The sequence below is a fragment of the Leptodactylus fuscus genome, chromosome 7 (genome assembly GCF_031893055.1).
Source record: "Leptodactylus fuscus isolate aLepFus1 chromosome 7, aLepFus1.hap2, whole genome shotgun sequence".
Lineage (NCBI taxonomy): Eukaryota > Metazoa > Chordata > Amphibia > Anura > Leptodactylidae > Leptodactylus > Leptodactylus fuscus.
In genome coordinates, this window is record NC_134271.1 from 401,029 (window position 1) to 428,020 (window position 26,992).

Here is a 26,992-nt window from a genome sequence, read left to right on the forward strand (position 1 = left end):
AGCCACTGGCTTACATACCACCCAGTATTACCCCAGCCACTGGCTTACATACCCCCCAGTATTACCCCAGCCACTGGCTTACATACCCCCCAGTATTACCCCAGCCACCGGCTTACATACCCCCCAATATTATTAGTTTAGTAACATTGATACATAACCGTTACTTTGGGGTCCTTGGTTGGGGCGTTTGCTCATTTGGGGGATTGTCACTTTATATACTCAGCTTTGGAGGAAACAAGTTTATCTTTTGGTCCTCGGGGTTTCTCTTCGGCCTCTCCCACCCTCAGGTCACTACAATTAAGACGTCTTGCTCCAGTTGATTGCGAGGTTGGAGAAGTCGAAGAAGAACCACCCAAAGGACTCTTCTGGTTTTTAAAGAGGTATTCCGGGTGTAAAATGGGCCCTAAATGTCTGATCAGCTGTTTGAAGGGTTGTGGCTTTTCCCAGTATACTTTGCTCCTTAGTAGCAGTAGTGCAGGGTATTGTGGCAGTAGTGCAGGGTATTGTATTGTGGCAGTAGTGCAGGGTATTGTAGCAGTAGTGCAGAGTATTGTGGCAGTAGTGCAGGGTATTGTAGCAGTAGTGCAGGGTATTGTAGCAGTAGTGCAGAGTATTGTGGCAGTAGTGCAGGGTATTGTGGCAGTAGTGCAGGGTATTGTGGCAGTAGTGCAGGGTATTGTAGCAGTAGTGCAGAGTATTGTGGCAGTAGTGCAGGGTATTGTAGCAGTAGTGCAGGGTATTGTGGCAGTAGTGCAGGATATTGTGGCAGTAGTGCAGAGTATTGCGGCAGTAGTGCAGGGTATTGTGGCAGTAGTGCAGGGTATTGTGGCAGTAGTGCAGGGTATTGTGGCAGTAGTGCAGGGTATTGTAGCAGTAGTGCAGGGTATTGTGGCAGTAGTGCAGGGTATTGTGGCAGTAGTGCAGGGTATTGTGGCAGTAGTGCAGGGTATTGTAGCAGTAGTGCAGGGTATTGTGGCAGTAGTGCAGGGTATTGTGGCAGTAGTGCAGGATATTGTGGCAGTAGTGCAGGGTATTGCGGCAGTAGTGCAGGGTATTGTGGCAGTAGTGCAGGGTATGGTGGCAGTAATGCAGGGTATTGTGGCAGTAGTGCAGGGTATGGTGGCAGTAGTGCAGAGTATTGCGGCAGTAGTGCAGGGTATTGTGGCAGTAGTGCAGGGTATTGTGGCAGTAGTGCAGGGTATTCTGGCTGTAGTGCAGGGTATTGTGGCAGTAGTGCAGGGTATTGTGGCAGTAGTGCAGGGTATTGTGGCAGTAGTGCAGGGTATGGTGGCAGTAGTGCAGGGTATTGAGGCAGTAATGCAGGGTATTGCGGCAGTAGTGCAGGGTATTGTGGCAGTAGTGCAGGGTATTGTGGCAGTAGTGCAGGGTATTGTGGCAGTAGTGCAGGGTATTGTAGCAGTAGTGCAGGGTATTGTGGCAGTAGTGCAGGGTATTGTGGCAGTAGTGCAGGGTATTGTGGCAGTAGTGCAGGGTATTGTGGCTGTAGTGCAGGGTATTGTGGCAGTAGTGCAGGGTATTGTGGCAGTAGTGCAGGGTATTGTGGCAGTAGTACAGGGTATTGTGGCAGTAGTGCAGGGTATGGTGGCAGTAGTGCAGGGTATTGTGGCAGTAGTGCAGGATATTGTGGCAGTAGTGCAGGGTATTGTGGCTGTAGTGCAGGGTATTGTAGCAGTAGTGCAGGGTATTGTGGCAGTAGTGCAGGGTATTGTGGCAGTAGTGCAGGGTATTGCGGCAGTAGTGCAGAGTATTGTGGCAGTAGTGCAGGGTATTGTGGCAGTAGTGCAGGGTATTGTGGCAGTAGTGCAGGGTATTGTAGCAGTAGTGCAGGGTATTGTGGCAGTAGTGCAGGGTATTGTGGCAGTAGTGCAGGGTATTGTGGCAGTAGTGCAGGGTATTGTGGCAGTAGTGCAGGGTATTGTGGCAGTAGTGCAGGGTATTGTGGCAGTAGTACAGGGTATTGTGGCAGTAGTGCAGGGTATGGTGGCAGTAGTGCAGGGTATTGTGGCAGTAGTGCAGGATATTGTGGCAGTAGTGCAGGGTATTGTGGCTGTAGTGCAGGGTATTGTAGCAGTAGTGCAGGGTATTGTGGCAGTAGTGCAGGGTATTGTGGCAGTAGTGCAGGGTATTGCGGCAGTAGTGCAGAGTATTGTGGCAGTAGTGCAGGGTATTGTGGCAGTAGTGCAGGGTATTGTGGCTGTAGTGCAGGGTATTGTGGCAGTAGTGCAGGGTATGGTGGCAGTAGTGCAGGGTATTGCGGCAGTAGTGCAGGGTATTGCGTCAGTAGTGCAGGGTATTGTGGCAGTAGTGCAGGGTATTGTGGCTGTAGTGCAGGGTATTGAGGCAGTAATGCAGGGTATTGCGGCAGTAGTGCAGGGTATTGTGGCAGTAGTGCAGAGTATGGTGGCAGTAGTGCAGGGTATTGCGGCAGTAGTGCAGGGTATTGTGGCAGTAGTGCAGGGTATGGTGGCAGTAGTGCAGGGTATGGTGGCAGTAGTGCAGGGTATTGCGGCAGTAGTGCAGGGTATTGCGGCAGTAGTGCAGGGTATTGCGGCAGTAGTGCAGGGTATTGCGGCAGTAATGCAGGGTATTGAGGCAGTAATGCAGGGTATTGCGGCAGTAGTGCAGGGTATTGTAGCAGTAGTGCAGGGTATTGTGGCAGTAGTGCAGGGTATTGTGGCAGTAGTGCAGGGTATGGTGGCAGTAGTGCAGGGTATTGCGGCAGTAGTGCAGGGTATTGTGGCAGTAGTGCAGGGTATGGTGGCAGTAGTGCAGGGTATTGTGGCTGTAGTGCAGGGTATTGTAGCAGTAGTGCAGGGTATTGTAGCAGTAGTGCAGGGTATTGTAGCAGTAGTGCAGGGTATTGCGGCAGTAGTGCAGGGTATTGCGGCAGTAGTGCAGGGTATTGTGGCAGTAGTGCAGGGTATTGCGGCAGTAGTGCAGGGTATTGTAGCAGTAGTGCAGGGTATTGCAGCAGTAGTTCAGGGTATTGCGGCAGTAGTGCAGGGTATGGTGGCAGTAGTGCAGGGTATTGCGGCAGTAGTGCAGGGTATGGTGGCAGTAGTGTAGGGTATTGTGGCAGTAGTGCAGGGTGTTGCGGCAGTAGTGCAGGGTATTGCGGCAGTAGTGCAGGGTATGGTGGCAGTAGTGCAGGGTATTGTGGCAGTAGTGCAGGGTATGGTGGCAGTAGTGTAGGGTATTGTGGCAGTAGTGCAGGGTATTGCGGCAGTAGTGCAGGGTATTGTGGCAGTAGTGCAGGGTATGGTGGCAGTAGTGCAGGGTATTGTGGCAGTAGTGCAGAGTATTGCGGCAGTAGTGCAGGGTATTGTGGCAGTAGTGCAGGGTGTTGCGGCAGTAGTGCAGGGTATTGCGGCAGTAGTGCAGGGTATTGTAGCAGTAGTGCAGGGTATTGTGGCTGTAGTGCAGAGTATTGCGGCAGTAGTGCAGGGTATTGTGGCAGTAGTGCAGGGTATTGTAGCAGTAGTGCAGGGTATTGTGGCAGTAGTGCAGGGTATTGTGGCAGTAGTGCAGGGTATTGTGGCAGTAGTGCAGGGTATTGTGGCAGTAGTGCAGGGTATTGTGGCAGTAGTGCAGAGTATTGCGGCAGTAGTGCAGGGTATTGTGGCAGTAGTGCAGGGTATTGTGGCAGTAGTGCAGGGTATTGTGGCAGTAGTGCAGGGTATGGTGGCAGTAGTGCAGGGTATTGCGGCAGTAGTGCAGGGTATGGTGGCAGTAGTGCAGGGTATTGTGGCAGTAGTGCAGGGTATTGGACTTGAGGTAATACATCAGGTTCCTTACACATTTTACCAACAAGCAGAGATTGTCAGTCTGACACCTAAATGGATGTAATAAAGTTTTTGATTTCGCACATATTATGTAAAAACATGAAATCACATTTTATTAAATTACAAACTGTTTAAAAATTTGGGCATAGAAAGAAAAATCTACAAAAATCTACAAAGAGAAGTGGGTGGAGTGACGAGCAAAGATGGAACCTGTCCCTATAAAGTCCTTATGTCTCACATAGCAACAAATATACAATGATGTACAAATCAGCGCGAGGCTCCACCGACATGTACGATACACTCCAGTATACAGATATATACAGATATACAGATACCCCATACACATGAGAAGGCCCCATACAGATACATACAGATATATACAGATGGGCCTCTCACTAGCTGGGGATGGAACCACCATAAATAGACATTACAGCTCACCCATTCTGGAGAAGTAGATGGACTCTATCAGGGACAAGCCCTCACTCCCCAGTGCCCGATGCACGTTTCGGCGACAGCCTTCGTCAGGAGTTTGACTGAATGGTAATTTTTTAGGTTTGTCCACCAATCAGATAGGAGAAATCCATGGAGATTGGGGAGGACCCCCATACACATGAGAAGGCCCCATACACATGAGAAGGCCCCCATACACATGAGAAGACCCCCATACACATGAGAAGACCCCCATACACATGAGAAGACCCCCATACACATGAGAAGACCCCATACACATGAGAAGGCCCCCATACACATGAGAAGACCCCATACACACGAGAAGGCTCCCATACACATGAGAAGACCCCATTACACATGAGAAGGCCCCCATACACATGAGAAGACCCCATACACAGGAGAAGGCTCCCATACACATGAGAAGGCCCCCATACACATGAGAAGACCCCATACACATGAGAAGGCCCCCATACACATGAGAAGGCCCCCATACACATGAGAAGGCCCCATACACATGAGAAGACCCCATACACAGGAGAAGGCTCCCATACACATGAGAAGGCCCCCATACACATGAGAAGACCCCATACACATGAGAAGACCCCATACACATGAGAAGGCCCCCATACACATGAGAAGGCCCCATTACACATGAGAAGACCCCATTACACATGAGAAGACCCCATACACATGAGAAGGCCCCATTACACATGAGAAGACCCCATTACACATGAGAAGACCCCATACACAGGAGAAGGCCCCCATACACATGAGAAGACCCCATACACACGAGAAGGCCCCCATACACATGAGAAGACCCCATTACACATGAGAAGGCTCCCATACACATGAGAAGACCCCATTACACATGAGAAGACCCCCATACACATGAGAAGACCCCATACACATGAGAAGGCCCCATTACACATGAGAAGACCCCATACACAGGAGAAGGCTCCCATACACACGAGAAGACCCCATACACATGAGAAGGCCCCATACACATGAGAAGGACCCCATTACACATGAGAAGGCCCCATACACATGAGAAGGACCCCATACACATGAGAAGACCCCCATACACATGAGAAGACCCCATTACACATGAGAAGACCCCATACACATGAGAAGGCTCCCATACACATGAGAAGACCCCATTACACATGAGAAGGCTCCCATACACATGAGAAGGCCCCCATACACAGGAGAAGGCTCCCATACACATGAGAAGACCCCATACACATTAGAAGGACCCCATACACATTAGAAGGCTCCCATACACATGAGAAGACCCCCATACACATGAGAAGACCCCCATACACATGAGATGACCCCATACACATGAGAAGGCCCCATTACACATGAGAAGGCCCCATACACATGAGAAGACCCAATACACATGAGAAGACCCCATACACATGAGAAGGCCCCATTACACATGAGAAGACCCCATACACACGAGAAGGCCCCATTACACATGAGAAGACCCCATACACACGAGAAGGCCCCCATACACATGAGAAGACCCCATACACATGAGAAGGCTCCCATACACATGAGAAGACCCCATACACATGAGAAGGCCCCCATACACATGAGAAGACCCCATACACATGAGAAGGCCCCATTACACATGAGAAGACCCCATACACACGAGAAGGCCCCCATACACATGAGAAGACCCCATACACATGAGAAGGCTCCCATACACATGAGAAGACCCCATACACATGAGAAGGCCCCATTACACATGAGAAGACCCCATACACATGAGAAGACCCCATACACATGAGAAGGCCCCATTACACATGAGAAGGCCCCATACACACGAGAAGGCCCCCATACGCATGAGAAGACCCCATACACATGAGAAGGCTCCCATACACATGAGAAGACCCCATTACACATGAGAAGGCCCCATTACACATGAGAAGGACCCATTACACATGAGAAGACCCCATACACACGAGAAGGCTCCCATACACATGAGAAGACCCCATTACACATGAGAAGGCCCCCATACACATGAGAAGACCCCATACACATGAGAAGACCCCATACACATGAGAAGGACCCCATTACACATGAGAAGGCTCCCATACACATGAGAAGGCCCCATTACACATGAGAAGGCCCCATACACATGAGAAGGACCCCATTACACATGAGAAGGCCCCATACACATGAGAAGGACCCCATACACATGAGAAGACCCCCATACACATGAGAAGACCCCATTACACATGAGAAGACCCCATACACATGAGAAGACCCCATTACACATGAGAAGGCCCCATTACACAGGAGAAGGCTCCCATACACATGAGAAGACCCCATACACATTAGAAGGACCCCATACACATTAGAAGGCTCTCATACACATGAGAAGACCCCCATACACATGAGATGACCCCATACACATGAGAAGGCCCCATTACACATGAGAAGGCCCCATACACATGAGAAGACCCCATACACATGAGAAGACCCCCATACACATGAGAAGGCCCCATTACACATGAGAAGGCTCCCATACACATGAGAAGACCCCATACACATGAGAAGGACCCCATACACATTAGAAGGCTCCATACACATGAGAAGGCCCCATTACACATGAGAAGGCCCCATACACATGAGAAGACCCCATTACACATGAGAAGGCTCCCATACACATGAGAAGGCCCCCATACACAGGAGAAGGCTCCCATACACATGAGAAGACCCCCATACACATGAGAAGACCCCCATACACATGAGAAGACCCCCATACACATGAGAAGGCCCCATTACACATGAGAAGGCTCCCATACACATGAGAAGACCCCATACACATGAGAAGGACCCCATACACATTAGAAGGCTCCATACACATGAGAAGGCCCCATTACACATGAGAAGGCCCCATACACATGAGAAGACCCCATTACACATGAGAAGGCTCCCATACACATGAGAAGGCCCCCATACACATGAGAAGGCCCCCATACACATGAGAAGGCCCCCATACACATGAGAAGGCTCCATACACATGAGAAGGCCCCATTACACATGAGAAGACCCCATACACATGAGAAGGACCCCATACACATTAGAAGGCTCCATACACATGAGAAGGCCCCATTACACATGAGAAGGCCCCATACACATGAGAAGACCCCATTACACATGAGAAGGCTCCCATACACATGAGAAGGCTCCCATACACATGAGAAGACCCCATACACATGAGAAGGACCCCATACACATTAGAAGGCTCCATACACATGAGAAGGCCCCATTACACATGAGAAGGCCCCATACACATGAGAAGACCCCATTACACATGAGAAGGCTCCCATACACATGAGAAGGCCCCCATACACAGGAGAAGGCTCCCATACACATGAGAAGACCCCCATACACATGAGAAGACCCCCATACACATGAGAAGACCCCCATACACATGAGAAGACCCCATACACATGAGAAGACCCCATATACATGAGAAGACCCCATACACATGAGAAGGCCCCATTACACACGAGAAGGCCCCATACACACGAGAAGACCCCATACACATGAGAAGGCCCCCATACACATGAGAAGACCCCATTACACATGAGAAGGCTCCCATACACATGAGAAGGCCCCCATACACAGGAGAAGGCTCCCATACACATGAGAAGACCCCATACACATTAGAAGGACCCCATACACATTAGAAGGCTCCCATACACATGAGAAGACCCCCATACACATGAGATGACCCCATACACATGAGAAGGCCCCATTACACATGAGAAGGCCCCATACACATGAGAAGACCCCATACACATGAGAAGGCTCCCATACACATGAGAAGACCCCCATACACATGAGAAGACCCCCATACACATGAGAAGGCCCCATTACACATGAGAAGGCCCCATACACATGAGAAGACCCCATTACACATGAGAAGGCTCCCATACACATGAGAAGGCCCCCATACACAGGAGAAGGCCCCATTACACATGAGAAGGACCCCATACACATTAGAAGGCTCCATACACATGAGAAGGCCCCATTACACATGAGAAGGCCCCATACACATGAGAAGACCCCATTACACATGAGAAGGCTCCCATACACATGAGAAGGCCCCCATACACAGGAGAAGGCTCCCATACACATGAGAAGACCCCCATACACATGAGAAGACCCCCATACACATGAGAAGACCCCCATACACATGAGAAGACCCCATACACATGAGAAGACCCCATATACATGAGAAGACCCCATACACATGAGAAGGCCCCATTACACACGAGAAGGCCCCATACACATGAGAAGACCCCATACACGAGAAGGCCCCCATACACATGAGAAGACCCCATACACACGAGAAGACCCCCATACACATGAGAAGACCCCATACACATGAGAAGGCCCCCATTACACACGAGAAGGCCCCCATACACATGAGAAGGCCCCATACACACGAGAAGACCCCCATACACATGAGAAGACCCCATACACATGAGAAGGCCCCCATTACACACGAGAAGGCCCCATACACATGAGAAGACCCCATACACATGAGAAGGCCCCATACACATGAGAAGACCCCCATACACATGAGAAGACCCCCATACACATGAGAAGACCCCATTACACACGAGAAGGCCCCCATACACATGAGAAGGCCCCATACACACGAGAAGACCCCCATACACATGAGAAGACCCCATACACATGAGAAGGCCCCATTACACACGAGAAGGCCCCCATACACATGAGAAGACCCCATACACATGAGAAGACCCCATACACATGAGAAGGCTTCACAGAAATTTAAAGATGGTGGCGTATTGCACTTGAATGAGAAAGAGTTGCGATGTGTCCAATCAATAAGCCTGGAAATCTCTTTATCAGTCCCCAGACCCTATGGTCCAGAAATGATGACGTGTTATGGTCTGCCACTGTGCCATGGGGAAAAATAGGCATATTACTTTTGGTTTCAGCCCCCCCTCTTTGCTTAGCCCCCCCCTTTGCTTAGGCCCCTCTTTGCTTATCCCTCCTTTGCTTTGCCCCCCCTCTTTGCTTAGCCCCCCCTTTGCTTAGCCCCCTCTTTGCTTAGGCCCCTCCTCTTTGCTTAGCCCCCCTTTGTTTAGCCCCCCTCTTTTCTTAGCCCCTCTCTTTCCTTAGCCCCCCTCTTTGCTTAGCCCCCCTTTTCTTAGGCCCCCCTCTTTGCTTAGCCCCCCTCTTTGCTTAGCCCCCCTTTTCTTAGGCCCCTCCTCTTTGCTTAGTCCCCCCCCTTTTCTTAGGCCCCCCTCTTTGCTTAGCCCCCCTCTTTGCTTAGCCCCCCTCTTTGCTTAGCCCCCCCCTTTGCTTAGGCCCCCTCTTTGCTTAGCCCCTCTTTGCTTAGGCCCCTCCTCTTTGCTTAGCCCCCCTTTTCTTAGGCCCCTCCTCTTTGCTTAGCCCCCCCCCTTTGCTTAGCCCCCTCTTTGCTTAGGCCCCTCCTCTTTGCTTAGCCCACCCTTTGCTTAGCCCCCCCTTTTCTTAGGCCCCTCCCCTTTGCTTAGCCCCCCCTTTCCTTAGCCCCCCTCTTTCCTTAGCCCCCTCTTTGCTTAGCCCCCCTTTTCTTAGGCCCCTCCTCTTTGCTTAGCCCCCCTTTTCTTAGGCTCCTCCTCTTTGCTTAGCCCCCCCTTTTCTTAGGCCCCCCTCTTTGCTTAGCCCCCCTCTTTGCTTAGCCCCCCCTTTGTTTAACCCCTGTCTTTGCTTAGGCCCCTCCTCTTTGCTTAGCCCCCTCTTTGCTTAGCCCCCCTTTTCTTAGGCCCCTCCTCTTTGCTTAGTCCCCCCCCTTTTCTTAGTCCCCCCTCTTTGCTTAGCCCCCCTTTTCTTAGGCCCCTCCTCTTTGCTTAGCCCCCTCTTTGCTTAGCCCCCCCTTTTCTTAGGCCCCTCCTCTTTGCTTAGCCCCCCCCTTTGCTTAGCCCCCCTCTTTGCTTAGGCCCCTCCTCTTTGCTTAGGCTCTCCCTTTGCTTAGGCCCCTCCTCTTTGCTTAGCGCCCCCCTTTGCTTAGGCCCCTCCTCTTTGCTTAGCCCCCCTCTTTGCTTAGGCCCCTCCTCTTTGCTTAGGCTCTCCCTTTGCTTAGGCCCCTCCTCTTTGCTTAGCGCCCCCCTTTGCTTAGGCCCCTCCTCCTTGCTTAGCCCCCCCTCTTTGCTTAGGCCCCTCCTCTTTGCTTAGGCTCCCCCTCTTTTCTATGGTTCTCATCTGTGGGGGTTTTGCTTTCGTGTATCGGCTGTGCTGGGGGTCTGAGGTCCCTTCTGTCTTGCAGGACTTTGAGAAGGCCCTTTTCTTTCCATGTAAAGCAGCTGAACTGGTGAACGACTATGGGAAGGGCTGGAGCCTGAAATACCGAGCCATGAGCCAATACCACATGGCGGCCGCCTACCGGAAACTTGGCCGCTTGACAGATGCAATGGAGTGCTGTGAGGTAGGAGACAGTATGACGGGATCTGCAGAACCAGAGCACTCTTTCCTCCTATCAGGCAATTTGGGTTGGGGGTTGGGGGGCTCTTTCCAGTATTATTGACCTGATAATCCCTGCGTTGCTCCCCCATGACCGCTGCAGAGCCCCCGCTCCTGGGGAATTGCTACATGACTGGGCCAAGGGGCAAGTCAGTAAGAAAGTCAGTTATTAGCCAAAGGTCCATTGAGCTGGAGAACCCCTTTAATGTGTGTGGGGCAGGGATGGATTTCGTTGATGTTCATGATTCCGACCTCTCTTTCTCTACTTCTGGGTTTCCTTAGATTTTTTTGTGTGTTTTTGATGAGTTTTTTGGGTTCTAGGAGTCCATGAAGATTGCGCTCCAGCACGGGGACCGGCCTCTGCAGGCTCTTTGTCTTCTGTGCTTTGCCGACATCCACAGGAGTCATGGAGACATTGAGGTGAGTGGTTAGGAGTAGGGATGAGCGAGTAGTGTAGGGATCAGCCTATCCGACCAGCACGCTCCATAGAAGTGAATGGGTGCACCTGGTACTTCCGCTTTGACGGCGGCCGGCCGCTTAACCCCCCGCGTGCCGGCTACGTCCATTCATTTCTATGGGTGCGTGCTGTTTGGATCGGCTGATCCCTACAGTACTCGCTCATCTCTAGTTAGGACGTCTTCTGCTCATAGTCGCTCACATCTCACCACCTTCAGAGCAATGGAAGTCAATGGGGTATTTACATCCGGGAAGAATTGTCCCTTCAGGGCCGGCGCCTTTCTCTGCCCGTTTTCGTGGTCGGCCGGACCTAATAGATTTATTAAACTTTCTAAAACAAAACTGTGTTAGTTGGCCAAAGGAAGCAATGAGAGAAGCCGAATCCAAGGAGACGGCTGCGCGATCCTGCGCACATAACGGACATGACATATAGACCCTTCCATCTCTTTCCATACTTGCGTGCAGGCGATGTGACTGCGGATCACAGATTAGCGCCAGGCTAGTAGACAGTAACCCTTTCAAGGCCAGATTTCATTTCTTTCCTAATTGTCATGGAATAGAGTTTTTAAAAAACCAAAACAAAAAAAAAACAAAAGAAATAAACAAAAACAAATAGACGCAATGTCAGAATTGTAGCCAATCACTATTACATAAGCAGTAGAGTAAAATGACTATAACGCCACGTATACGGGCCGTGTTACGCTGTGTATAGGTGCTGTGTATACGCCGCGTAAACACACTCAACCCATTGAAATCCATTGCAATTAACTTTACGGCCGTAAAACAAAACCAAAGCAATCCATTGCAGTCTATGGAGAGTGATTTTACAGCTGTATTTTTACAAGCCCGGCGTTACTCGGTGTGAAGGCGGCCTTACACTATGACAGACTAAGGGTGCATTCACACTACAGATACGCTTACGCTCGCGGATAGGGCCCCTTCACACGGCGTAAGCGCTTGACTCATTCCGAGCCGTACACGCGGGACTTTCCATTCACTTCTATGGAGAGCGCTCGTGTGCCGGCTGTGATTGAAATGAATGGATCTGCTTTATACGCCGCTGATTCTGACCGCGCTTTACATTCAGAGTCAGTCGGCGTATCCGTAGTGTGAATGGGCCCTCAGGCTGAGTTCACATGGAGTCTTTTTTTTTTTGTATATGTAGATTGTGAGCCCCATACAGGGACATATATATACAGTCCTATGAAAAAGTTTGGGCACCCCTATTAATCTTAATCATTTTTAGTTCTAAATATTTTGGTGTTTATAACAGCCATTTCAGTTTGATATATCTAATAACTGATGGACACAGTAATATTTCAGGATTGAAATGAGGTTTATTGTACTAACAGAAAATGTGCAATATGCATTAAACCAAAATTTGACCGGTGCAAAAGTATGGGCACCTCAACAGAAAAGTGACGTTAATATTTAGTAGATCCTCCTTTTGCAAAGATAACAGCCTCTAGTCGCTTCCTGTAGCTTTTAATCAGTTCCTGGATCCTGGATAAAGGTATTTTGGACAAACAATACAAGTTCAGTTAAGTTAGATGGTCGCCGAGCATGGACAGCCCGCTCCCAATCATCCCACAGATGTTCAATGATATTCAGGTCTGGGGACTGGGATGGCCATTCCAGAACATTGTAATTGTTCCTCTGCATGAATGCCTGAGGATTTGGAGCGGTGTTTTGGATCATTGTCTTGCTGAAATATCCATCCCCGGCGTAACTTCAACTTCGTCACTGATTCTTGAACATTATTCTCAAGAATCTGCTGATACTGAGTGGAATCCATGCGACTCTCAACTTTACCAAGATTCCCGATGCCGGCATTGGCCACACAGCCCCAAAGCATGATGGAACCTCCACCAAATCTTACAGTGGGTAGCATGTGTTTTTCTTGGAATGCTGTTTCTTTTTGGACGCCATGCATAACGCCTTTTTTTATAACCAAACAACTCAATTTTTGTTTCCAAAATGAAGCTGCCTTGTCCAAATGTGCTTTTTCATACCTCAGGCAACTCTATTTGTGGCGTACGTGCAGAAACGGCTTCTTTCTCATCACTCTCCCATACAGCTTCTCCTTGTGCAAAGTGCGCTGTATTGCTGACCGATGCACAGTGACACCATCTGCAGCAAGATGATGCTGCAGCTCTTTGGAGGTGGTCTGTGGATTGTCCTTGACTCTTCTCACCTTCTTCTTCTCTGCCTTTCTGATATTTTTCTTGGCCTGCCACTTCTGGGCTTAACAAGAACTGTCCCTGTGGTCTTCCATTTCCTTACTATGTTCCTCACAGTGGAAACTGACAGGTTAAATCTCTGAGACAACGTTTTGTATCCTTCCCCTGAACAACTATGTTGGACAATCTTTGTTTTCAGATCATTTGAGAGCGGGCTGTCCATGCTCGGCGACCATCTAACTTAACTGAACTTGAATTGTTTTGTAGAAAGAAATGGTCCAAAATCCCTTCATCCAGGATCCAGGAACTGATTAAAAGCTACAGGAAGCGACTAGAGGCTGTTATCTTTGCAAAAGGAGGATCTACTAAATATTAATGTCACTTTTCTGTTGAGGTGCCCATACTTTTGCACCGGTCAAATTTTGGTTTAATGCATATTGCACATTTTCTGTTAGTACAATAAACCTCATTTCAATCCTGAAATATTACTGTGTCCATCAGTTATTAGATATATCAAACTGAAATGGCTGTTGCAAACACCAAAATATTTAGAACTAAAAATGATTAAGATTAATAGGGGTGCCCAAACTTTTTCATAGGACTGTATATATATGGATCACAATGTACTTTTTTTTCCCCCTATCTGTATGTCTTTGTAGATTAGGAGGAAATTCACACACGCACAGGGAGAACATACAAACTCCTTGCAGATGTTGTTCCTGGCAGGATTCAAACCCAGGACTCCAGCGCTGCAAGGCTACAGTGCGAACCACTGGGCCACCTTGTTGCCCCTTCACATGGAGTTTTTTGTGAGGATTTTGGAGAGGAAAAGTTCCGCTTCAGGAATTAGGAAATGGTTTTTTGAACCGTTTTTTTACATGGAGCGTTTTTTGTAGTGTTTTTAGTTTTTGCTTTTCTTCCTCAGGCACAGCGTATGGACCTTGAAAAATCCCTGTCAGAAACTGTGACGCGGTTTTTCTGCCTCCCATTGACTCCTGTTGGTTTTTTCCGGAAAGGTCAGCTGGCTTCTTTTTTCTGCTGGCGGATCCTATAGAAGACAATTGGGAGGCGGATTCTGCGTCCATGCCAAAACTCCATGTGAACTCGGCCTAATCTCTAGTTCACTTTCCAATGGATGGACTTGGATGATATCAGGGTTCCTGCTGTAAGGTTTCTGTCTCATTGCTTGTTTCTTTCTTGTCTTTAGAAGGCGATTCCTCGGTACGACTCGTCCATGAGCATCATGACAGAGATTGGTAATCGGATCGGTCAAACCCAAGTGCTGCTGGGAGTGGCCAAGTGTTGGCTGCACCAAAAAGAAATGGACAAGGTGATAAAGGGAGAGGATTGGGAGAAGACTAGGAGGTGACCTCTGGATCTGTCTGGAAACCACCAGCAGGCTGCTGTTGATGGATCCATCTTTATGACTCTAGAATTTGTGGTGGTGTCTTCTTGCGATTCGTTACTGGAAGGGGCTTTGGCTCTTGGGCATCACTGTGGCCTTTCTTAGCCATTGACGTCACATCTCAGTCGCTTCCATTCAATGCCTGGCACAGTCTCTGTGCAACGTACGGTGCTGTGCTTGGGTTACCATGAAGTGGCAGCAGCGTCGCCGGAGCACCATAGCCTCTTCCATCAGCTGACGGGGGGAGTTGTCAGACATTGATATTGATGAACTGTCCTATGGATAGGCCATCAATACAGTCAGAGAATCCGCCTTCAAATATTTAGACTAGAGAGTATCTGGCGCTCTCACAATTATCTGAAATAATCTGCTATGAACCTGCCTAGAATGACTAGAAGAACGCAACGCCAACTTATGGGGGAATTTACCATTGGGGGAATTTTCGAGTCAGTTTTGCTGGAGTCTGCATTGTCACAATCGATCAGATCTTGTGCGATGTCCGATCCATGAGACACCTCTAGAAGCTGACGTGTTCCTCACGTGTTCACCCCCCCACCCCCCCCCCGTGACTTCAGTGAGTGCCACAATTTCTGCACCTTTTTTAATACCTGACATTGATAAGTCTGCAGTGCGGCATCGGGAGCGGCCGAGCACTGGCACCTATACCGGGTCTCTATACCGGGCATCTATACCGGGCATCTATACCGGGCATCTATACTGGGCATCTATACTGGGCACCTATACTGGGCACCTATACTGGGCATCTATACTGGGCAACTATACTGGGCATCTATACCGGGTCTCTATACTGGGCAACTATACCGGGCATCTATACTGGGCATCTATACTGGGCATCTATACTGGGCACCTATACTGGGCATCTATACTGGGCAACTATACTGGGCATCTATACCGGGTCTCTATACTGGGCAACTATACCAGGCATCTATACTGGGCAACTATACTGGGCATCTATACCGGGTCTCTATACTGGGCAACTATACCAGGCATCTATACTGGGCAACTATACTGGGCATCTATACCGGGTCTCTATACCAGGCACCTATACTGGGCATCTATACCGGGTCTCTATACTGGGCATCTATACCGGGCATCTATACTGGGCACCTATACCGGGCACCTATACTGGGCATCTATACTGGGCAACTATACTGGGCATCTATACCGGGTCTCTATACTGGGCATCTATACCGGGCATCTATACTGGGCACCTATACTGGGCACCTATACTGGGCATCTATACTGGGCAACTATACTGGGCATCTATACTGGGTCTCTATACTGGGCACCTATACTGGGCATCTATACCGGGCCTTTTGTAATACCTGACATTGATAAGTCTGCAGTGCAGCATCGGGAGCGGCCGGGCACTGAGGGAGGGGAACGGAAATCAGACATTTGCTAAAAACTCTTCTTTGTGACTTTCTAGCCGAATTCTGGAGCGCAGGGTTTGAGCAATTCCTCCCACGATCTGCTGATATCTCCAGAATGTCGCTGCACGCCGGGCGATCTGCCGATATCTCCAGAATGTCGCTGCACGCCGGGCATTTCTTTAGGCAGACGATAGCTATTGATGACTTTTGTTTAGGGTCCCAGGTTTGTCGGGGCGCCAACATGCCAAGCAACCTATACACAAAACCCCTTTACTTTATGGTATCCAGGCAGACCTAGGTAAACATACAACACGTATGAGCCGTCAGATCCCGCCTGGGCTACTAATCCATTAGTATTTTTCATTGCTATGGCGTGTCGGGGGCTTGTTGGGGGAGGGGGGGGTCTGCGTGGGATTGTCTGCTCTGTTCTGTCTATAACCAGGTCATCTGGTCATGTTTGCTCCTGGTCACTGCCTGACGTGTGTTTCATCTACAGGCCCTGGACGGTCTCCAGAAAGCCCAGGAGTTGGCAGAAGAAATCGGCAATAAGGTGAGTGAGTGTCTGAGGATTAGTGGCGAGATCTCCCCGGCCCGTGACCCCTCTAATGTTATGGCCCATCATCCATTCATGGCAGGCCGGAGAATTAGAAGCTACTTAACGTGTGATACAATGATGGGCGGCTAAGTATGCTGAGACTTGTAGTTTGCATTCCCAGGGGGCATCTATACTGGGCAACTATACTGGGCATCTATACCGGGCACCTATACTGGGCTACCTATACCAGGACTCTATACTGGGCATCTATACTGAGTCTCTATAAACCAGGCACCTATACTGGTCACCTATACTGGGCAACTATACCGGGTCTCTATACCAGGCATCTATAATGGGCATCTATACCGGGATCTCTATACTGGGCATCTATACCGGGCATCTATACCGGGTCTCTCTACTGGGCATCTATACTGAGTCTCTATAAACCGGGCACCTATACTGGGCATCTATACCAGGTCTCTATACCGGGCACCTATACTGGGCTACCTATACCAGGACTCTATACTGGGCATCTATACCGGGCACCTATACCGGGCACCTATACTGGGCATCTATAACGGGCATCTATACCGGGTCTCTATACTGGGCATCTATACTGAGTCTCTATAAACCGGGCACCTATACTGGGCATCTATACCAGGTCTCTATACCGGGCACCTATACTTGGCTACCTATACCAGGACTCTATACTGGGCATCTATAACGGGCACCTATACCGGGCACCTATACTGGGCATCTATACCGGGTCTCTATACTGGGCATCTATACCGGGTCTCTATAAACCGGGCACCTATACTGGGCTACCTATAACAGGACTCTATACTGGGCATCTATAACAGGTCTCTATACCGGGCACCTATACTGGGCTACCTATAACAGGACTCTATACTGGGCATCTATAACGGGTCTCTATACCGGGCACCTATACTGGGCATCTATACCGGGTCTTTATACTGGGCATCTATACTGGGCATCTATAACGGGTCTCTATACCGGGTCTCTATATACCGGGCACCTATACTGGGCATCTATACTGGGTCTCTATACTGGGCATCTATACCGGGCATCTATAACGGGTCTCTATACCAGGTCTCTATATACTGGGCTACCTATACCAGGCACCTATACTGGGCACCTATACTGGGCACCTATACTGGGCATCTATACCAGGCATCTATACCGGGCATCTATACTGGGCACCTATACCGGGTCTCTATATACCGGGCACCTATACTGGGCATCTATACCAGGTCTCTATACTGGGCACCTATACTGGGCTACCTATACCAGGACTCTATACTGGGCATCTACACTGGGTCTCTATACCGGGCACCTATATTGGGCATCTATACCAGACATCTATAATGGGTCTCTATACCGGGCACCTATACTGGGCATCTATACCGGGTCTCTATATACCGAGCACCTATACTGGGCTACCTATACCAGGACTCTATACCAGGTATCTATACTGGACATCTACACTGGGCATCTATACCGGGCATCTATACCAGGACTCTATACCAGGCATCTATAACGGGACTCTATACCGGTCTATACTGGGACTCTATACCGGGCACCTATATCGGGCATCACTCCATTAGGTGGCGCCTTTGTCATGAAATGTTCACGTTGTCCCTGCAGTTGTGCCAAGAGAGTTGAAAGTAATTTTCCATTTTCTGGTGCTAGTAGATATGGAAAAGAAAAAATCAAAACCCTTGCAGCAGTGGAGCGATATCCATACGTCAGGAGTCACTGCACGGCACTGCACTGGTGCTTGGTCATCTCTTTGTGAGCAGTTCTATTGCAGTGCGCTCACTGAATGTTACTTAAAGCTCCTGGGTCCAAATGTCAAGGCTCCTCACCTATAGGTGCACCTGCCATCTCTATTGGTGAATCTGCTATATCTATCGGTGCACCTGCCATCTCTATAGGTGCACCTGCCATCTCTATAGGTGTATCTGCCATCTCTATAGGTGCATCTGCCATCTCTATAGGTGCATCTGCTATATCTATAGGTGCACATGCCATCTCTATAGGTGCATCTGCTATATCTATAGGTGCACCTGCCATCTTTATAGGTGCATCTGCTATATCTATAGGTACGCCTGCCATCTCTATAGGTGCATCTGCTATATCTATAGGTGCACCTGCCATCTCTATAGGTGTATCTACCATCTCTATAGGTGCACCTGCCATCTCTATAGGTGCATCTGCTATATCTATAGGTGCACATGCCATCTTTATAGGTGCATCTGCTATATCTATAGGTGCACCTGCCATCTTTATAGGTGCATCTGCTATATCTATAGGTGCGCCTGCCATCTCTATAGGTGCGCCTGCCATCTCTATAGGTGCACATGCCATCTCTATAGGTGCACCTGCCATCTCTATAGGTGCATCTGCTATATCTATAGGTGCACATGCCATCTCTATAGGTGCATCTGCTATATCTATAGGTGCACCTGCCATCTTTATAGGTGCATCTGCTATATCTATAGGTGTGCCTGCCATCTCTATAGGTGCATCTGCTATATCTATAGGTGCGCCTGCCATCTCTATAGGTGCATCTGCCATCTATATAGGTGCACATGCCATCTCTATAGGTGCATCTGCTATATCTATAGGTGCGCCTGCCATCTTTATAGGTGCATCTGCCTTCTGTACAACCCCCCATAGCTGCACCCTCCAGTCGATCTGTCTGACCAGGTAGAGACACAGACAGACATGTGGCTCCTTCTACATTTATACCAATAAAGGGCATTGGCTCATTTTTTAAATTCTTTTTATTAAACACATCAGATACTAAACTGATCCTTGAAGAAAACTATCAAGAACTCAAAGCTATTAAACATCCAACAAGGAAGGAAGCAGAATCTGCTATTCAGAAGAGTCAAGGGGTGCAGGGAAATCGCCCTCACTGCAGCACATAAGATCCAGATTGCAAAACAGTCGCAACATCCTGGGGGGTCTGGGGTGGTAAAGAAGGTGATGGTAAAATCCCTTGTGATCTAAGGCAGTGACCAGGTATATGGTTACATCCCGGGGGGTCTGGGGTGGTAAAGAAGGTGATGGTAAAATCCCTTGTGATCTAAGGCAGTGACCAGGTATATGGTTACATCCCGGGGGGTCTGGGGTAGTAAAGAAGGTGATGGTAAAATCCCTTGTGATCTAAGGCAGTGACCAGGTATATGGTTACATCCCGGGGGGTCAGGGGTAGTAAAGAAGGTGATGGTAAAATCCCTTGTGATCTAAGGCAGTGACCAGGTATATGGTTACATCCCGGGGGGTCTGGGGTAGTAAAGAAGATCATGGTAAAATCCCTTGTGATCTAAGGCAGTGACCAGGTATATGGTTACATCCCGGGGGGTCTGGGATAGTAAAGAAGGTGATGGTAAAATCCCTTGTGATCTAAGGCAGTGACCAGGTATATGGTTACATCCCGGGGGGTCTGGGGTAGTAAAGAAGGTGATGGTAAAATCCCTTGTGATCTAAGGCAGTGACCAGGTATATGGTTACATCCCGGGGGGTCTGGGGTAGTAAAGAAGATCATGGTAAAATCCCTTGTGATCTAAGGCAGTGACCAGGTATATGGTTACATCCCGGGGGGTCTGGGATAGTAAAGAAGGTGATGGTAAAATCCCTTGTGATCTAAGGCAGTGACCAGGTATATGGTTACATCCCGGGGGGTCTGGGGTAGTAAAGAAGGTAATGGTAAAATCCCTTGTGATCTAAGGCAGTGACCAGATATATGGTTATATGCCGGGGGATCTGGGGTAGTAAAGAAGGTGATGGTAAAATCCCTTGTGATCTAAGGCAGTGACCAGGTATATGGTTACATCCCGGGGGGTCTGAGGTAGAAAAGAAGATCATGGTAAAATCCCTTGTGATCTAAGGCAGTGACCAGGTATATGGTTACATCCCGGGGGGGTCTGAGGTAGTAAAGAAGATCATGGTAAAATCCCTTGTGATCTAAGGCAGTGACCAGGTATATAGTTACATCCCGGGGGGTCTGGGGTAGTAAAGAAGATCATTGTAAAATCCCTTGTGATCTAAGGCAGTGACCAGGTATATAGTTACATCCCGGGGGGTCTGGGGTAGTAAAGAAGATCATGGTAAAATCCCTTGTGATCTAAGGCAGTGACCAGGTATATGGTTACATCCCGGGGGGTCTGGGGTAGTAAAGAAGATCATGGTAAAATCCCTTGTGATCTAAGGCAGTGACCAGGTATATGGTTACATCCCGGGGGGTCTGGGGTAGTAAAGAAGATCATTGTAAAATCCCTTGTGATCTAAGGCAGTGACCAGGTATATGGTTACATCCCGGGGGGTCTGGGATAGTAAAGAAGGTGATGGTAAAATCCCTTGTGATCTAAGGCAGTGACCAGGTATATGGTTACATCCCGGGGGGTCTGGGGTAGTAAAGAAGGTGATGGTAAAATCCCTTGTGATCTAAGGCAGTGACCAGGTATATGGTTACATCCCGGGGGGTCTGGGGTAGTAAAGAAGGTGATGGTAAAATCCCTTTTGATCTAAGGCAGTGACCAGGTATATGGTTACATCCCGGGGGGTCTGAGGTAGTAAAGAAGATCATGGTAAAATCCCTTGTGATCTAAGGCAGTGACCAGGTATATGGTTACATCCCGGGGGGTCTGAGGTAGTAAAGAAGATCATGGTAAAATCCCTTGTGATCTAAGGCAGTGACCAGGTATATAGTTACATCCCAGGGGGTCTGGGGTAGAAAAGAAGATCATGGTAAAATCCCTTGTGATCTAAGGCAGTGACCAGGTATATGGTTACATCCCGGGGGGTCTGAGGTAGTAAAGAAGATCATGGTAAAATGCCTTGTGATCTAAGGCAGTGACTAAGTATATAGTTACATCCCGGGGGGTCTGGGGTAGTAAAGAAGATCATTGTAAAATCCCTTGTGATCTAAGGCAGTGACCAGGTATATAGTTACATCCCGGGGGGTCTGGGGTAGTAAAGAAGATCATGGTAAAATCCCTTGTGATCTAAGGCAGTGACCAGGTATATGGTTACATCCCGGGGGGTCTGGGGTAGTAAAGAAGATCATGGTAAAATCCCTTGTGATCTAAGGCAGTGACCAGGTATATGGTTACATCCCGGGGGGTCTGGGGTAGTAAAGAAGGTGATGGTAAAATCCCTTGTGATCTAAGGCAGTGACCAGGTATATGGTTACATCCCGGGGGGTCTGGGGTAGTAAAGAAGATCATTGTAAAATCCCTTGTGATCTAAGGCAGTGACCAGGTATATGGTTACATCCCGGGGGGTCTGGGATAGTAAAGAAGGTGATGGTAAAATCCCTTGTGATCTAAGGCAGTGACCAGGTATATGGTTACATCCCGGGGGTCTGGGGTAGTAAAGAAGATCATTGTAAAATCCCTTGTGATCTAAGGCAGTGACCAGGTATATGGTTACATCCCGGGGGGTCTGAGGTAGTAAAGAAGATCATGGTAAAATCCCTTGTGATCTAAGGCAGTGACCAGGTATATGGTTACATCCCGGGGGGTCTGAGGTAGTAAAGAAGATCATGGTAAAATCCCTTGTGATCTAAGGCAGTGACCAGGTATATAGTTACATCCCGGGGGTCTGGGGTAGTAAAGAAGATCATGGTAACATATTTTGTGATGGTGAAGATATTTCGGATTATACACAACTGCACCTACAAAAAGAAATTATATAAAACGTAACTTTTATTCTACGAGCAGTAAACCTACTTGTGTGTATTTCTGACTAAACTGTGGTGATTGGGTTTTTCAGATTTTTTTTTATAAAAAATGAATATTTTTAACATGTTAAATGAAATGTTAAGTTTTAGAATTTGCATCAGTGGTGTCATACATGGGCTCGGTATCTGCGCTCATGGGGTCGGTATCTGCGCTCATGGGGTCGGTATCTGCACTCATGGGGTCGGTATCTGTGCTCATGGGCTCGGTATCTGCGCTCATGGGGTCGTATCTGCGCTCATGCGGTTGGTATCTGCACTCATGTTGTTGGTATCTGCGCTCATGCGGTCGGTATCTGCGCTCATGGGGTCGTATCTGCGCTCATGCGGTCGGTATCTGCACTCATGGGCTCGGTATCTGCGCTCATGGGGTCGTATCTGCGCTCATGCGGTCGGTATCTGCACTCATGTTGTCGGTATCTGCGCTCATGGGCTCGGTATCTGCGCTCATGGGGTCGTATCTGCGCTCATGCGGTCGGTATCTGCACTCATGCGGTCGGTATCTGCGCTCATGTTGTCGGTATCTGCACTCATGTTGTCGGTATCTGCACTCATGGGGTCGGTATCTGCACTCATGTTGTCGGTATCTGCACTCATGGGGTCGGTATCTGCACTCATGGGGTCGGTATCTGCACTCATGTTGTCGGTATCTGCGCTCATGCGGTCGGTATCTGCACTCATGTTGTCGGTATCTGCGCTCATGGGGTCGGTATCTGCACTCATGGGGTCGGTATCTGCGCTCATGGGGTCGGTATCTGCACTCATGGGGTCGTATCTGCACTCATGCGGTCGGTATCTGCACTCATGTTGTCGGTATCTGCACTCATGTTGTCGGTATCTGCACTCATGTTGTCGGTATCTGCACTCATGTTGTCGGTATCTGCACTCATTGGGTCGGTATCTGCACTCATGGGCTCCGTATTTGCACTCATGGGCTCGGTATCTGCACTCATGTTGTCGGTATCTGCACTCATGGGGTCGGTATCTGCACTCATGCGGTCGGTATCTGCACTCATGTTGTCGGTATCTGCGCTCATGCGGTCGGTATCTGCACTCATGTTGTCGGTATCTGCGCTCATGGGGTCGGTATCTGCACTCATGGGGTCGGTATCTGCGCTCATGGGGTCGGTATCTGCACTCATGGGGTCGTATCTGCACTCATGCGGTCGGTATCTGCACTCATGTTGTCGGTATCTGCACTCATGTTGTCGGTATCTGCACTCATGTTGTCGGTATCTGCACTCATGTTGTCGGTATCTGCACTCATTGGGTCGGTATCTGCACTCATGGGCTCCGTATTTGCACTCATGGGCTCGGTATCTGCACTCTAATACTGACGCAGTAAGTAGCGTGATACCTATGCACAGCCGGGCAGGAATACACATAGAAGTCTATAAAATAGGGTAGGGCTCCAAATCTATCTAGGCTGGTCAGCCCCTTAAGCGCACTAGATGATTTCCTTGATGTAGACAACCCCCTTTCAATGACCCAAATCAATACTGCAGCTCTGTCTCCTGTGTATATACTCTGCCCTGAGCTAGCCCTTTATAAATCTTGTAGGTTCCCTCAACGCGTTGCACCATATAAGACGGATCATCAGGAGGGCGATACAATTAAATACACTAAGTGCAGCAAAGATGTGCAGTGAAGACTGCAGTTCCCGGGGCCTTGATGGTAGACCCCGCTACGTGTGTAGGCTTGACACTGAGCGTTGTGCGAGCTGGATATAAATACACTTCCCCCGGCTCGCGCGTCACCCGCGTCTCACGCCCCTTTCCGTCCCCCAGCCAATCTCCTGCATCCTGGAGACCAGCCTCCCCGGGGCAGGGTCGTGACGTGGGTGATCCATAGAGGGTGCGCGCATGCGCATTAGAATCATGAAGCGGTCGCATGGTATTCGGAGAATGAATACAAAATAACAAAGGTAAGTATAAAGAAGAGAATATATAAGCTGAATCTTCTCAGCAGAGACATCGTATCCGTCTGTATTCCAGATTTCAGTATATACAACCAGTACTGGAGGAGCCATCAGAAGTTGTTCGCCCATCACTATATACGTTTCTTAGTCGGTGATTCCACAGTGTGGTTCCTACGATGCAGAATTAACCCCTTAGGGCTTATTGAGAGAGCCATAGATAGACATCATGACTGCTTTCTATATGTTCTATTATAGTTAAACACCGTAGAGAACTTCATAAAACAACACCAATGTGGCTCCCTTGATATGACGTTCACCCCATAGGGTCCGGGTAGATCTATACACGTCCATTATAACCCATTGACGTTCACCCCATAGGGTCCGGGTAGATCTATACACGTCCTTTATAACCCATTGACGTTCACCCCATAGGGTCCGGGTAGATCTATACACGTCCATTATAACCCATTGACATTCACCCCATAGGGTCCGGGTAGATCTATACACGTCCATTATAACCCATTGACGTTCACCCCATAGGGTCCGGGTAGATCTATACACGTCCATTATAACCCATTGACATTCACCCCATAGGGTCCGGGGAGATCTATACACGTCCTTTATAACCCATTGACGTTCACCCCATAGGGTCCGGGTAGATCTATACACGTCCATTATAACCCATTGACGTTCACCCCATAGGGTCAGGGTAGATCTATACACGTCCATTATAACCCATTGACGTTCACCCCATAGGATCCGGGTAGATCTATACACGTCCTTTATAACCCATTGACGTTCACCCCATAGGGTCCGGGTAGATCTATACACGTCCTTTATAACCCATTGACGTTCACCCCATAGGGTCCGGGTAGATCTATACACGTCCTTTATAACCCATTGACGTTCACCCCATAGTATCCGGGTAGATCTATACACGTCCATTATAACCCATGGACGTTCACCCCATAGGGTCCGGGTAGATCTATACACGTCCTTTATAACCCATTGACGTTCACCCCATAGGGTCCGGGTAGATCTATACACGTCCATTATAACCCATTGACGTTCACCCCATAGGGTCCGGGTAGATCTATACACGTCCATTATAACCCATTGACGTTCACCCCATAGGGTCCGGGTAGATCTATACACGTCCATTATAACCCATTGACGTTCACCCCATAGGGTCCGGGTAGATCTATACACGTCCATTATAACCCATTGACGTTCACCCCATAGGGTCCGGGTAGATCTATACACGTCCATTATAACCCATGGACGTTCACCCCATAGGGTCAGGGTAGATCTATACACGTCCATTATAACCCATTGACGTTCACCCCATAGGGTCCGGGGAGATCTATACACGTCCATTATAACCCATTGACGTTCACCCCATAGGGTCCGGGTAGATCTATACACGTCCTTTATAACCCATTGACGTTCACCCCATAGGGTCCGGGTAGATCTATACACGTCCATTATAACCCATTGACGTTCACCCCATAGGGTCCGGGTAGATCTATACACGTCCATTATAACCCATTTATTACTCCAATAATGTTACAAGGGGATGCTATCTAATTGATTTGGATATTCTAGCTACTATGTGGAGTCCATCTATTCCTTACTGTCTCAGCAGTCCCAGTATTGGCAGGCCCATTATGTCACCCATAGTGTCAGTGATATTATAGAACAGTCCCCACCGGGCTCTCCACCAAACGCACCGTCTACCCTACAATCACGGATTTACATAGGAGGGTATCAATATTTTCCTACTATTTGTTCCTCCATAAGTCTGAAAAGGCCCTGCTATTCCATTCCATTTTCACTTAGAGACGTATCGTGTCTAAATCAAGGAAATCATCTAGTGCGCTTAAGGGGCTGACCAGCTTAGATAGATTTGGGGCCCTACCCTATTTTATAAACTTCTATGTGTATTCCTGCCCGGCTGTGCATAGGTATTACGCTACTTACTGCGTCAGTATTAGAGTGCAGAGACGGACCCCACTGAGATTATTAATACCCAGTATATAACATCTACAAGCCTAGGTGCAAGGTATGTAGCCACCTACAACATGCTGACTAGTGCAGGGTACTATACTGGCCAAGGAGAGACTATGGTCATGGCTGAGATTCCAGTCACTGAGAATGGCGAGACATCTGGGGTTTGGCACATAATAGTCGTTTTTAACTCGTAGAATAAAAGTTACATTTTCTATTATTTCTTTTTGTAGGTGCAGTTGTGTATAATAGTTTCCTTAGTTCCTTCCCTAGAGCCCTGTGTGTCTATTGAAGATATTTCTATCCCTGGTGGTCTAGAGTTACAGGTAAAATTCCTGGCGATCTAGGGTAGAAGGGGATTATGTTTACACTCCTCGTTGTCTAGAGTAGTAACAACATAAAATCTCTTGTGATCTACCATACTGTAGTGAAGGGGTTTATTGTTGCAGTCCTGGTGGTCTAGCGTAGTGAAGGGGTTTATGGTTGCAGTCCTGGTGGTCTAGCGTAGTGAAGGGGTTTATGGTTGCAGTCCTGGTGGTCTAGCATAGTGAAGGGGTTTATGGTTGCAGTCCTGGTGGTCTA

General features: G+C 48.6%; 1 protein-coding gene across 1 annotated transcript in view; it reads left to right on the forward strand.

The window, feature by feature from the left end:
* RAPSN (receptor associated protein of the synapse) overlaps positions 1-26,992 on the forward strand; it is a 65,805-nt gene that overhangs the window by 31,852 nt on the left and 6,961 nt on the right. Inside the window, exons 3-6 of the mRNA XM_075283330.1 lie at positions 10,555-10,713; positions 11,070-11,168; positions 14,592-14,714; positions 16,680-16,733. Coding sequence (XP_075139431.1) covers positions 10,555-10,713; positions 11,070-11,168; positions 14,592-14,714; positions 16,680-16,733 — 435 coding nt within the window. The remainder of the gene's footprint in view (positions 1-10,554; positions 10,714-11,069; positions 11,169-14,591; positions 14,715-16,679; positions 16,734-26,992) is intronic.